We start from the raw sequence: 14,421 nt of genomic DNA, 5'->3' as shown, positions 1-14,421 counted from the left end.
GGGTACAAAGCAGTGACCTGAAACATTCAGACTTTTCAGAACAATTTGTCATTTTTCCATAATGGAGGAAAACAAGAGCAGAAAGTCCAGAACTTTAGAGTCAAGGGCAATGGAGAAATTCAGTCCAACCATATTACCAAATGGGAGCAGACTAGAAGTGAAGATCTTATTTAAAAAATCTGAACTCAAGATTTCCTAAAGTTCTCTTACTTTTGTTTTGCTGTTGAGTCACAAGGCAAGTCTCAATATAACCTGTCTATGGGAGAAAATTACTAAGCCCCAAGAGCCCACTAGAAAGATGCAGGGAGGATCTGTGTTGGGTGTACAGGCCAATAGCAACTTAGAGAATGGAACCCTCTGCCATACTGTGAGAAGAAAAACTGTAAGATTAATGTGATACCCAGCTTATCAACTAGTATTTCATAACACCTTAAAAAATTCATACATCATAAATTACAGAAATAATAACCAATTAAGAACTTAATCATTTGTGAAGTAGAGCTATTGGGTCGTAGTTAAGTGCTTGGTAATTGTGTTGTTCCCTAATTAATTTTAAAAAATATGTATTTTTTGGCATCAACTATCTGCCAAGCAGTTTTCCAGGTGCTGGAGAGCAGTAAGAACAAAAATCTCTGCCCTTATGGAGTATATATTTTAGAAGGGAGAGAAAGACTAAATAAGCAGATCATGTCCTGGAGAAGGTGAAATTTGAGTGAATTTTGACAAGAGCTCAGAGCCCAATAATCCTGAGGTTTTTAAGTAAAAACAGTGCTATTGGCCAGGCGCGGTGGCTCACGCCTGTAATGCCAGCACTTTGGGAGGCAGAGTCGGGCGGATCATGAGGTCAGGAGATCGAGACCATCCTGGCTAACATGTTGAAACCCCATCTCTACTAAAAATACAAAAAATTAGCCAGGCGTGGTGGCGGGCACCTGTAGTCCCAGCTACTGGGGAGGCTGAGGCAGGTGGATGGCGTGAACCTGGGAGGCTGAGCTTGCAAAGAGTCAAGATTGCACCACTGCATTCCAGCCTGGGCGACAGAGTGAGACTCCATCTCAAAAAAAAAACCAGAATTCTATTGGCTGAGTGATTCTTATAATTCAGAAGTTTATTTCATTTATTCTTACAACTTTCTAAGGGGTATTTTATTCCCTTTCTACAAATGAAGAAACTTTCAAAATCAAATAGCTGATCAATGATGGCTTCATAATAATTCACATGGAAACTTTAAAAGTGTAATTCAGGCAAAATTCATTCCTTGAGAATTTGAGTGTTCTTTCACTATTAAGACAATTCATGAAACTTTTATAATGACACTCTACCTCTGCCTTCAATGAACTTTAATTAGTTTTGAACATAAGCCTCTAATTATTTATGCATACCATTTTAAAATGCTTTCTAAATATGACAACATGTGATTTCAGAGTGGGAATAAACCTTAATAATTTTCTATTCCAGTTTTCTATCCCCTTCCTTTTATTTTTTTTGAGATGGAGTCTCACTGTGTTGCCCAGGCTGGAGTGCAGTGGTGTGATCTCACATGCCTCTGGGGTTCACGCCATTTCCTGCCTCAGCCTCCGGAGTGGCTGGGACTACCGGTGCCTGCCTAATTTTTTTTTTATATTTTTAGTAAAGATGGAGTTTCACTGTGTTAGCCAGGATGGTCTCGATCTCTTGACCTCATGATCTGCCCACCTCAGCCTCCCAAAGTGCTGGGATTACAGGTGTGAGCCACCACGCCCGACGCTTCCTTCATTTTTAACCAATGAAAAAAAGAAGGTAAAAAATATCCAAATATATGTGTTTCCTTGTTAGTTACCTAAGACGGACTCAGGCCTTTTGATTTCCAGTCCACTGTTATTTATTTCTCTTTCTTTTCTTTTCATTTTTTTTGAGACAGAGTCTCGCTCTGTCACCCATGGTGGAGTGCAGTGGGGCGGGCGACCTCAGCCCCGTGCAACCTCTGCCTTTAGGGTTCAAGTGATTCTCCTGCCTCTGATGCCCAAAGTGCTGGGATTACAGGTGTGAGCCACTGCTCCCAGCCTTATTTTTTTTAATAAAACTATTATGATTTAAAAAATAATCTTACCATTCTGTAATGTCCATAGTGATCATCAGTGATTTATTCTAATAACTTTTTCTATAGTCCTCTGCATTTTGCATATATAATATATATAAGAAACCATTACAATAGTACAATAAAAAGTTAATAACTCAGTTCTCAAAGACTTATTAGGAATGTTGTTTCAGCATAACTTTGAACAGTGTATTTATTTAGAAAACATACAGATTTACACAACAGTGGATGATACCATCATGCAGGGCGTAGAGAAGCTGGAATTAAGTGTCTGAGCCACATGGGAGAAGCAGCTCTCCGGCTCCTGCTGGTGTTTTTACAGAAGGTGTTGACAAACTCTCATTTAGCACTGTTGCTGATCCTTGCCACAAAGGATGAAATGAGCAAAAGAGAAGTGGCTTGTGCCAGTCACCTGAGCCAATAAATTGTTGCCTTAAAGAGCTGACTACAGGCCGGCCGCGGTGGGCTCATGCCTGTAATCCCAGCACTTTGGGAGGCCAAAGTGGGCAGATCACCTGAGGTCAGGAGTTCGAGATCAGCCTGACCATCATGGAGAAACCCTGTCTCTACTAAAAATACAAAATAAGCCGGGAATGGTGGCGCATGCCTGTAATCCCAGCTTGATATGATCTCAACAGCACAATAACAAAAGCACAAGTACAGAAATGAAATTACATGAAACTAAAAAGCTTCTGCACAGCAAAGGAAACAATAGGGTACAACCTACAGAATGGAGATACAACCTACAGAATGGAGAAAAAATATTTATAAACTATAGATCTGATAAGGAGTTAATATCCAAAATACATAAGAAAGTCAACTCAATAGCAGGAAAACGACCCATTTAAAAATGGGCAAAGAACCTGAAAAGACAGTTCTCAAAAGAAGACATGCAAATGGCCAGCAGATATGTGAAAAAATTATCAACATCAGCAGTCACCAGGGAAATGCAAATTAAAACGAGATATCACCTAACACCTGTTAGAACGGCTATTATCAATAAGACAAAAGATAACAAGTGTTGGCAACGATGTGGAGAAAAAGGAATTCTTGCATATTCTTGGTATGTCTTATGGAAGACAGTATGGAAGTTCTGCAAAAAGTTAAAAATAGAACTACATATGATCCAGCAATCCTACTACTGGGCTTATATCCAAAGGATATGAAATCAGTATGTCAAAGAGATATCTGCACTACCAGGTTCATTGCAGCATTATTCACAATAGCCAGGATATAGCATCAACCTAAGCATCTATCAATGGTTGAATGGATAAAGAAAATGTGGTACACATACGCAAACAGCTGATCTCATAGAAGTAGAGAGTAGAATGGTGGTTACCAGGAGCTAGGGTGGTTGGAGAGACATTGGTCAAAGGATACAAAACTTCAGTTAAATAGGGGGAATTAGTGCAAGAGACCTATTGCACAACATAGTAACTCTAGTTACAAGATTACAATTAATTTTGAAAAATGATAAGAGAATGGATGTAAAGTGTTCTTACCACAAAAATGGTCACTATGTGAGGTAATGCATATGTCAGTTAGCTAGATTTAGTCATTCTATAATGTATACATGCTTCAACACAGTATGTTGTACATGGTAAATACATACAATTTTATCTGTCAATTGAAAAAAAAATCAATTGTAAAAGCAGGTGCTTGGAAAACATGCTGGAAAGGTCTGATATGAGGTCTAACCCTTAAACACTTAAAAACTGAACAACTGGCTGGGTGAAGTGGCTCACGCCTGTAATCCCAGCACTTGGAGAGGCTGAGGCGGGTGGATCATTTGAGGTCAGTAGTTCACGACCAGCCTGGCCAACATGGTGAAACACCATCTCTACTAAAAATACAAAAAATTAGCCAGGCGCCATGGCGGGAGCCTATAATCCCATCTACTTGGGAGGCTGAGGCAGAAGAATTGCTTGAACCTGGGAGGCGAAGGTTGCAGTGAGCCGAGATGACAACACTGTACTCCAGCCTGGGTGACAGAGTGAAACTCCATCTCAGAAAACAAAACAAAACAAAAAAAACCCTCAACAACTGTATACTTTTGGTATTCAAACTCATAAAAGCCTCATTTACTAGTCTACTGCTGGTAAGGATCAGGAAGGGAATATTAAGATTACCTTTATGATAATCACTTGTGGGTTGACACAGGAGACAGTAACATAGAAATTTTATTACAACATTTCATATTTAAGCCAGATTCCCCGCCAGGATATTTTCTGCTTGAATTAATGAGGCAGGATTTCGTCATATCTTAATGAGTTTCATAAAAAAAAGAGTTCAAGCATTAGTGCAAACTGCCTTCTGACATTAAAATAAAATAAAGCAAACATGGGATTTTCACAAAGTTAAAAGCCTCCTGTGATGCACATTTTGGATTGTAGGAGACATTAAGCCCAAAAATGTTTAACATAAAGCATGGTTAATTAAATGAAACCATTGAAAAATGTGAATACATGAAGAAGAAAGAATAAAATAATTTTGATGTTACCATTTCAACTACTATTTTTGATATAATTATTCTTGGCAAAATCATTCTTGAAGGTGGAAATGAGCAGGCTGATAGTATAGCAAGTAAGAGAAAGTCAATACTGGTGGCCTCCACTTGCTGATCCTCTGAGACTGCATCTTATAGTTCATAAAATCTGCTGAAGGTCACAATTGAGGTACAATGACTTGTGTACTTGTACTGTAGCAAGGAGGGCTTCCCCAGGCCACAGCATCTGGGATCAAGGAACACATTTTGACTAAATAAACTACACAGAAGCCTGTTTTAGAATTTTATGCAAATATTAACCTCATTTTAAAACATGAGGAAAAAAATTACCCACATTTAGGGCTAATTTAGCTGTCAGGAATAGAACGTACAGTTGAAAAAAACATACGGTCTCATTTAAAAAGTTTCAGCAGAGACACAAAGGTACTAAAGGTGATATTCATCCTCCTTCATCACTGCTGCTCCAGGCATCTTCAAAGGCTGGATTTAATTGTGATTTTGTTGCAGTCTAAAAAAAGAAAAAAGAAAAAGGAAGGTTCTGTTTTTTCTACTTCATAATTTTAGGCTCATAATAAAGTTACGAAATATATCAGATAAATAGCAATTACATTATTTTGGAAGAAAATGTAAAACTGTTAATTTCAGAACAAAAATAATATAAGAAACAACCCATATACAATATAAGATAATGTAACTTCATTTTAAACAGACAATACTAGACTTTACCCAAACATCGTTTTCTTTAATCACCTCACAAATACATACAAACATACATACATACATACATATACTATGATGCTGCTATTTCTCAAGGTATTTCTCAACAACTCTTTGGAATTATCTGGTGAAAGTGGCACTCTGATATCCATGGGCTAAGACTGGACTCCAGCCCAAAATATCAATGTTGGCAACTCTTTAATTGTTTAGATGAAAATAACTTTTATAAATAAACAAATACCCAAATATGGAGAATAAGGTATTCAAGCTGAAAAATACTTTTTAGTCCAAAAATAATGTTTTTTGTTTGTTTGTTTGTTTGTTTTTTTGAAGCAGAGTCTCTCTCTGTCACCCAGGCTGCAGTGCAGTGGCCGGATCTCAGCTCACTGCAAGCTCCGCCTCCCGGGTTCACACCATTCTGCCTCGGCCTCCCGAGTAGCTGGGACTACAGGCGCCCGCCACCTCGCCCGGATAGTTTTTTGTATTTTTTAGTAGAGACAGGGTTTCACCATGTTAGCCAGGATGGTCTCGATCTCCTAACCTCGTGATCAGCCCGTCTCGGCCTCCCAAAGTGCTGGGATTACAGGCTTGAGCCACCGCGCCCGGCCAATGTGGGTTATTAAGTAGTGATATTTATGTACTTATTTGTAAGTAGTGATATTTATTTACTTATTTTTATAGGTTGGCAGGGCAGTTCAGTAAAACATGCAAAACAGGTCAGAAATGGTAACATGTTTATAATCAGCACATAGGTTTCCCTCAGGGATTTGTCTGAAGGATAACATCTATCTAGATGATGTTTATTTAAAACAACAAAAAGGTGATTAGCAACTAGAGAAATTTTAATCATCTGTGGTATTTCAAATCAGTTCATTTTGGGGAAAACTTCTGAATAGCTACTTCTGATTCTCTTGCAAATAACTAAAAGGGCTTATTTGGTCTCATTCTTAAAGTAACTGCGTATTATGAGCCAGGTTTGCTTCTTTTTGTGCAACTTTTACAACTGCTACAATTTTATTCAGATTCCAATTCCAATGCTGTATTAGCATCGAGACTACTGTTAAATTATTTTAGATGTACTGCCTTTTATAACTTACAGAAATATTTTTTAAGGATAACCCCTACTGCATGTCTGAGAATGTTTATTTTTCTTTTGATGAATATAACTGTGAATCTTACAATTCGAACAATGAAAACAGTAGAAAAAGTTAAGTGTTCCCAGTAAATTTCCCAAGTATCAGCTAGAATAGTTGGAAAACAATATACTAATTTAGGCGTTCTTTACTGTTAAACAGATTACATTATTAAACCTAATGTCGACTATACTCCAAATGTCCAGATACAAAATTATTATTATTATTATTATTATCATTATTATTTGAGATGGAGTCTCATTCTGTCGCCCAGGCTGGAGTACAGTGACATGATCTCGGCTCACTGCAACCTCTCCCTCCTGGGTTCAAGCGAGTCTTCTGCCTCAGTCTCCTGAGTAGCGGGGACTACAGGTGCGTGCCACCACACCCGGTGAATTTTTGTATTTTTAGTAGAGATGGGGTTTCACCATATTGGCCAGGCTGGTCTCGAACTCCAGACCTTGTGATCCACCAGCCTTGGCCTCCCAAAGTGTTGGGATTACAGGCGTGAGCCACTGCTCCCGGCCATGAAACTATTATTAAACCTCAGCTAACTACTCACCGATTTCTAGCCACAGTCCACTTATTTGCAACAGTTGTATACTGAAGTCTCTTCATTTATTCTTTCATCCAAACATTTACTGAATTTCCTGTCTTTTTGGGTTTTCAATTTAACTATTAAATTACGTTATTTAGTGAGAGTTTATTAAAAGACATCTTGTCATTAGGGGTTAGCTGACTACTCTTCCCTACTCTGTCTCTAGAAGCCTTTAACTTTGCCTTTGATAGCTACCAAAAATAGCCCTGGGAAAACACACACACACACACACACATGTCCCTAGGTGGATAAGCCACACAAGGGCCATGCTTCCTAATCCTACTATGGAAACCTAGTGTGTAACCTATTAAAAATTTTAATTTCAGTTGAAAACTCAACAGAAAAGCAAAATTACACTTCATTATATGTTATTTTTGTATGGTAAACAAAGAAACAAATGAAAATCATAATCAGTTGCATATAAATTATTTCACTTTTCAGTGACACGATGATATATGAATGCATTACAGTATTTTAGAAATATATTTTATTGCCAAAACAATCACAAATAAAATATTATACTGGTAGTATGATAAAGCTGCAGTAAAAATGTGGTAGATGGATATGGTACACATTACCATTTGAGACCCACTGATCAAGTGTCACTACTATTATTTCAGTTTTCTCTACATCTCCTCCTAGTAGACATCCAGTGTGTGCTTGAACATATTCATCTATATCTCACCAGGTTGTCAGTTCTACTGACAGATAGTGTCAGTGTTATAGAAATAATGAAGCATGAGTTTAGAGGGGACCTAGTTATGAGTTTAGAGAAGAAATAGAACCAAACTTAACATCTACAAGGATATTTCTTGATAACTTTCAAATTTTTGACTGGTAATTAGTGGCAAGTCTCAGGGTTGTTTGTTAGCAAGTACATCGACACAAGTGGTATGTAAAACAGTTATATATTGTGTGAATGTCAAAACAAAGTAAAATTCTTAGTGAGAGGTCACGTGTAAACTGGAATAAACCTGCCCTGTAGATCTCAGGCAGGAAAAAGTAATTAGGAGTTATAGATAGGCTTGTCTTGACCAGACCAGCTTTTAGAAAGTAGGGTCAAAAGGAAGCCACATTCCTCAAAATATAATAAAAGAGTCTGCCAATTAAATAAAAGGATTTATAGTTAAAGACCACAAATCCTGTCCCTATCATCCAGTGTTCTTCCTTTCTTTAGACAGAATTAAATTCATCTTCTACTTTGGATATCAGGAGAAACACCCCTAAGGGATTATCTTGGTTGATAGGGAGGTAACTCTCATCTGAAGAATGCATTGGAAAGGAAACCTAAGAATAAGTTTGATTAGACAATTCTGATGTTTGGAAATATCATGAGCTTGTCCCAGATCATAAGTATAATAAATGGCAGAACTGGGATTCAAACCCAGTTTCCTGAAGCTAAAGACTAAGTATGTGTATGTATACGTGTGTGTGTTCTTTTGTTTTGTAGTGTGGTACACTGCCTCCTTGGGAAATAAATATCAAATAAATATACTTATTTTATAGTTGGGATAAAAGCACTTTTAAACATGGCTTAAATTATAAACATACATGTAAGGAATAGGGTCTTCTGGACAGACTATTCTACTGGGATCTGCATTATGATCACATTCATATATTCACAGGAATGTTTCAAGCTAAAATTTTACGGGAATAACTTTAGCACATACCATTTTATATTAGTATGAGAATGACTGCTATCTTTAAATATATGAACATGACATTTTAAAAGGTAAGGTTTTATAGCACTAAAACAAATACAAAGGTCAACTTGATTTTTGTATATCTCTATGTGATTTTCTAACTTGTTTTGCTTAATTTCTCATATATACAAGTTTGTTTACACAAAGAGTTCAAACTATCACTATAATGACATAACAAGGAAATAAACCATCAGTCACATATTATCTTTTTTTTCTTTGAGTCAAGGTCTCACTCTCACCCAGGCTTTGAGTATAGTGGTGCAATTGTGGCTCACTGCAGCCTTGAACTCTTGGGCTCAAGTGATCCTCTGACTTGATCACCCTCTTAAGTAGCTGGAACTATAGGTGAAAGCCACCAAACCTGGCTAATTTTGTTTATTTTTTGTAGAGATGGGGTCTTTCTATGTTGCCTAGGCTGGTCTTGAACTCCTGGACTCAAGTGATTCTTCCACTTCAGCCTCTCAAAGTGCTGGGATTACAGATGTGAGCCACCACACCTGGCCACATATTATCTTTATGAATTAAACAATTTAGTATTCTTCTAACATCCTTTTCTATACGTAAGTCACTATAGATTTTTCATTCATTTTTAATGTTTTCATTTGGTAAATAAAATGTTAACTTCCTAACATGGCTTACAGTGTTATAACTTGGTTTTAATGTATACAGCAATTCCCAAAGAGCAAGACACAATAATTACATAATGAAATGTAAAATAAATGGCTAAATCTAATTATTTGACCATACTAAGCTTTATACAGAAGAATACTCTGACATCAAAAGCAGCTGTATGCTAAAGTTAATCAAGCCACAATAAACCAAATTAGACATGTGATAAAATCTGGAAGTATGCATATGGCATTGGCTGGCTACTTAAAGATTTATCAAAGCGTATTTTTTTTCTCTTTCTTTGGATTAAGGACAAAAGAAAATAATTCACAGGTTTGTACTGCAGTAAACCCTAGCAGTTGAAAATTTAGGTATGAAATACATATTGTCAATAGCTCTGAGATGCTATCAACTACCTCTATACAAATTATATTTTCATGTGGATTTTGACATAGTCCTAGTTTTATGAAGGAACTAAACACAGTATATGAAAAATGTTTTTTGAACGTCAAAAGTGCTTTACCAGTAAGTTTTCCTCCACCTCCATTTAAGATGCTTTTACTATGACTTGGTTAAGATTACCTTAAGGTATTTCTAACTACATTATCTATATTTCCAAATTAAAGAAATATACATATATATATAAACTTTGTTTTTAGACATTGCATTTGGATTTTTTATATTGTAGAAATTAAGATAAATGAGGATGATTAAGAGTGCTTAGGAGAATAAACCTTGTGGGACAGAAACCACCTTTAAACAGCCTGTATCTTCCAACTGCTTGATGCAAAAGCTAAAAAAAAATACAGAAGCTATTACTTTAGGTCAGGGACAATGGTCTTGTTCATCTTTGTTTACCTACTGCGTTTTTAAGGTCTGTATTTACACTGTCATGTTTATACTGATTTATTTTCTATGAAAGGCACTGTCAGACTGCTGGTAGGGGTGTAAACTGGTAAAATTTGACATGAGAATAAAGTCTTAAAAATGTCGGCTGGGTGACAGAGTGAGACTCCATCTCAAAAAAAAAAAAAAAAAAAAAAAAAAAGAAAAGAAAAAAAGTAGGCCGGGCGCGGTGGCTCAAGCCTGTAATCCCAGCACTTTGGAAGGCCGAGACGGGTGGATCACGAGGTCAGGAGATGGAGACCATCCTGGCTAACACGGTGAAACCCCGTCTCTACTAAAAAATACAAAAAACTAGCCGGGCGAGGTGGCGGGCGCCTGTAGTCCCAGCTACTCGGGAGGCTGAGGCAGGAGAATGGCGGGAACCCGGGAGGCGGAGCTTGCAGTGAGCTGAGATCCGGCCACAGCACTCCAGCCTGGGCGACAGAGCGAGACTCCGTCTCAAAAAAAAAAAAAAGAAAGAAAGAAAAGAAAAAAAGTCATATATAATAATTGAAGAGATAATTCCACTTCTAGGAATCTATCTAAAGACATAGTCAGAAATATTAACAATTTTTAAACAGATATTTACCTTGATATTTATAATAATCAACAGAAATTCCTCCAAAGAGGTAAATATTGAAATTGTGTTTTATCAATGACAGAATAATATATCATTAGAAATGTTTACACATAGTTATTAATGACATGAAAAAAGGTTTATTGTACAATGTTGATGAGAAAAGTAAGATACCAAGTTGAATGTCCAACCATGATATGAACTATGTTAAAAAACATACTCATAGGAAAAAACAGTTATGAAACAAATCAAAATGTTAATATTGATTAATTTGATTTGAGGAATTTTATGTTCTTTTTATATTTCTCTGAATTTTCAAAATGTATTAAAACAGTCAAATTATTTTTACAGAAAATGCCAAGAAATGCTTTTTTTTTGTTGTTGTTTTGAGATGGGGTCTCACTACATTGTCCAGGCTGGTCTTGATTTCCAGGCTCAAGTGATCATCTTGCCTCAGTCTCCCAAGTACCTGAGACTATAGGTGCATGCCACTGGCAAGAAATGCTTTAAAGTCTCTCTCATATAAAGGAACAAAACATTATTTCTTATGATTTAGAAGTCACTATACAATTTGTGAAAATAATGTTTACCTCATCATCATCAGGAACTGGTTCGTATAAGGATGGAACCCAAGCCAGAATGTTGCAGTCTCTGCTACCACTGTAAAGTTCCTACAACACAGAAGGCAAAGATGATATTGTGGATCAAGAGCTGATACCAAACTGAAATGAATTATACCATTTTTGAAATAATTAGGTCACAGTAATTAGATTAATGCTATTTCTACTCCCTAAAGAAACTAGGCCGATGCTCTTTTTCCTTTGTTTCTTTGTTAGTAAAGCTTTGTTTTGTATTTAAAAATAGTATTAGGATTTGTCAAGCTTACTAATGGTGTGAAAATTTTACAAATACACCCCAAATCCTAGCAGTTTTATCAATTATAGTATCCATATATTTTTAATGTCAGAGAAAGAAAGAGTTTGTCTTTCTGTGTCCAAATAACTGAGCTTCAATAAAGACTTCAGTGAAGAAACCATATGAGCTTCTAAAACAGGCCAAGTTCTCAAAAAGTTTTATTTAACTTACAGCTGCCTAACTGGCTGCAATTCAACAGAAGAGCTTGAAGATGTATATTCCATGCCTGTTGAGAAGTTTACTTCATAAGGAAGCTTGGGGTGATGCACAGCCTATGTCAATGTCTATGGATATACTGTTTGCTTATGGCTGAACAATGCTCACGCCCCTCCCCGCCAAAAATCAAAGAAATATGTTATATTGGCTTTTTTCCTCTGCTGTTTTATACAATTGTTTTTATTATTGTACATCTCAAAAACAATATGAGGCATGGTATAACTGTGTTTTTTATTTAAGGATGTGGGAAAAGGGAAAATAAGATTATATATTTATAGAAAATGAAGATTTAAAAAATTGTTAGATATACATTATCAAATTTCCTAACTACAAAATTTTGTTGACTGTATTACAAAATCTAGACTATATGGCTACACAAACTAGCTGATGCAAAAATATATATGTTCAGTGCCCTTGAGTAATTTTATTTCCCTGAGAAGGCCAGGTAATGCCCAAGATAACTTGGTCAGATAAGGTTATAGGGCAATTCACAATAAGTATTAACACACCCAGTGAAGACATAAAGGATATTCTGTACATGTTCAAGAAAGAGATATTGAAAGCAGCAACATTTAAATTAGAGTGACTAATAAAGAACACTGAGATAGAAAGATTTACATCAAGCCTTGAAGTGTCTGTGATAGATGGAGGAGTTCATTTGGGCAATAAGATTTTCTTAAAAAATAAGCGCAAAATGTAAGTTACAACTGCAGTCCAAAAGACTTTTTTTTCCCCTGAGTCATATGAGAGTAAGTTGCCAACATTAGGCCTTATTACTCTTGAATAATTCAGTGTAATTTTCCTGTGAACAAGGGTACTTTCCTTTGTAGTTACAAAGTAACCAACAAAATCAGAAAATTCATATTACTACCACCATCTAAAGACCCCATTCATGTTTCATCATTTGTTCCAATACTGTCCTTTATAGCAAAAGGGGCCAGTTAAAAATCACATCCTGCACTTAGTTGTCAAGTCTCTTCAGTTTTCAAGCTGGAACAGTTCTTCAGTCTCTGGCTTTTCTGACCTTGACAATTTTGAAGATATACACCAGTTACTTTGTAGAATGTCCTTCACATTTGGATTGTCTTATGTTTCCTCATGATTAAATTTGAGTGATCCAATTTGGCCAGGGATATCACAGAAGTGATGTCCCACAACTGGGATGCTAACTTATATTATTTGATGAAGGTGATATGTGCCAGGCTTCTTCAGGTTAAAATTAATCTTTTTAGTTTTGTACTTCATATTTTGTAGGGTGATACATTGAGATTATGTAAATATCTCATCCTCATCAAATTTTCAATTTATTAATTTACTTACTTATCCCAGCCTAGATTCATGAATTCCTATTCTCTTGCCCATGTTGGAGTGCAGTGCTCTGAACACGGCTCACTCAATCTCCTGGGCTCAATCCTCTCGCTTTAGCCTCCTGCACAGCTGGGACTACAGGCATACACCACCACACCTGGCTGATTTTTTTATTTTCTGTAAATACAGGGCCTCATTCTGTTACTTAGGATGGCCTGGAACTCCTGGGCTCAAGTGATCCTTTCGACCTCCCAAAGTGCTGGGATTACAGGTGTGAGCCACTGTGCCCAACCACTGGCACTATTTTAATCCATTCTAGGCACACGTATTAGATAAGCTCCAATTTGGTGGAAAGAAATAATTTGTGGTCAGAGTATCTGGGATGAAATTTCGGCTGCATCTCTAAGTAACCTTAGACAAGAAAAGAGGGACAATATTTTAATAATTTCTTTGAATAGAAATACATGTGTTATCAATAACTACTTGCAGGTTAGGGGCAAGTCATGTCACCTCCCTGGTGCTTTAGTTTTCTTCTCTCAGAACACTAAAAATGTTTAACAACTGGTATACACCTACTTGCTGACTAGTAAGAGATAATGGCCATAGGGTTGGAGTAGGGTCTTGTAGGTCCTCTTTTAGTTGCTGGGTTAAGGTGAGGTCTAAGAGGTCCCAGGGAAGGGGCTGAGGCTGGCAGTCACTGGGGGGGCTTGGTGCAGCAGCTGTTTACCAGCCAGTAGGATACATCAATATTTAAATATTTTAATAATGAATACTGCCATAATGGTATATACTGGCTAAAAAATCAGGTCTATATATCTTACAGCACAGTGTCAGCCACAAATTAGGCAATCAGTATTAAAGAATGAATGAATAGGAGATTCACAAAGTGATAGTCTCCTGGAGCTCTAATAATCCGTAATTTTCATTCTATCAGTATTTAACTTACATGAGTTTCATTTTCCTTACCTACAAGACAGGGAAAATACCAACTATCTTGCAATGTTAGACTCATTTAAAGGAGTACATGAGGTAATTTGTGCAAATGTTCTCTGAAAAAATGAAAAATGATCTGCTCCATTGGTGATGTGAAAAGGTCTGAATGTAAAACAAACAAAAGTCAGGGTATTTAAGAAATTATATAGGTTGTATTAACTTCAAAACCTCCCTTTATTAGCCA

At 36.6% G+C, this 14,421-nt stretch overlaps 1 protein-coding gene across 3 annotated transcripts in view; it reads right to left on the bottom strand.

Annotated features, from left to right (window-relative positions):
• Nucleotides 1-4,853: 4,853 nt before the first annotated feature.
• Nucleotides 4,854-14,421, bottom strand: part of LOC105499439 (ERCC excision repair 8, CSA ubiquitin ligase complex subunit) — an 86,293-nt gene continuing 76,725 nt past the window's right edge. For all 3 annotated transcript variants that reach the window (XM_011772000.2, XM_011772002.2, XM_011772001.2), the window contains 2 exons: nt 11,396-11,476; nt 4,854-5,091 (listed from right to left, as the gene is read on the bottom strand). In XM_011772000.2, coding sequence (XP_011770302.2) covers nt 5,023-5,091; nt 11,396-11,476 — 150 coding nt within the window. In that variant the 3' untranslated portion in view covers nt 4,854-5,022. The remainder of the gene's footprint in view (nt 5,092-11,395; nt 11,477-14,421) is intronic.

This window comes from Macaca nemestrina, chromosome 6 (assembly GCF_043159975.1).
Source record: "Macaca nemestrina isolate mMacNem1 chromosome 6, mMacNem.hap1, whole genome shotgun sequence".
Taxonomy (NCBI): domain Eukaryota; kingdom Metazoa; phylum Chordata; class Mammalia; order Primates; family Cercopithecidae; genus Macaca; species Macaca nemestrina.
The sequence above is the reverse complement of the archived record's forward strand: the minus strand, read 5'-3'. Positions and strand labels throughout refer to the sequence as shown.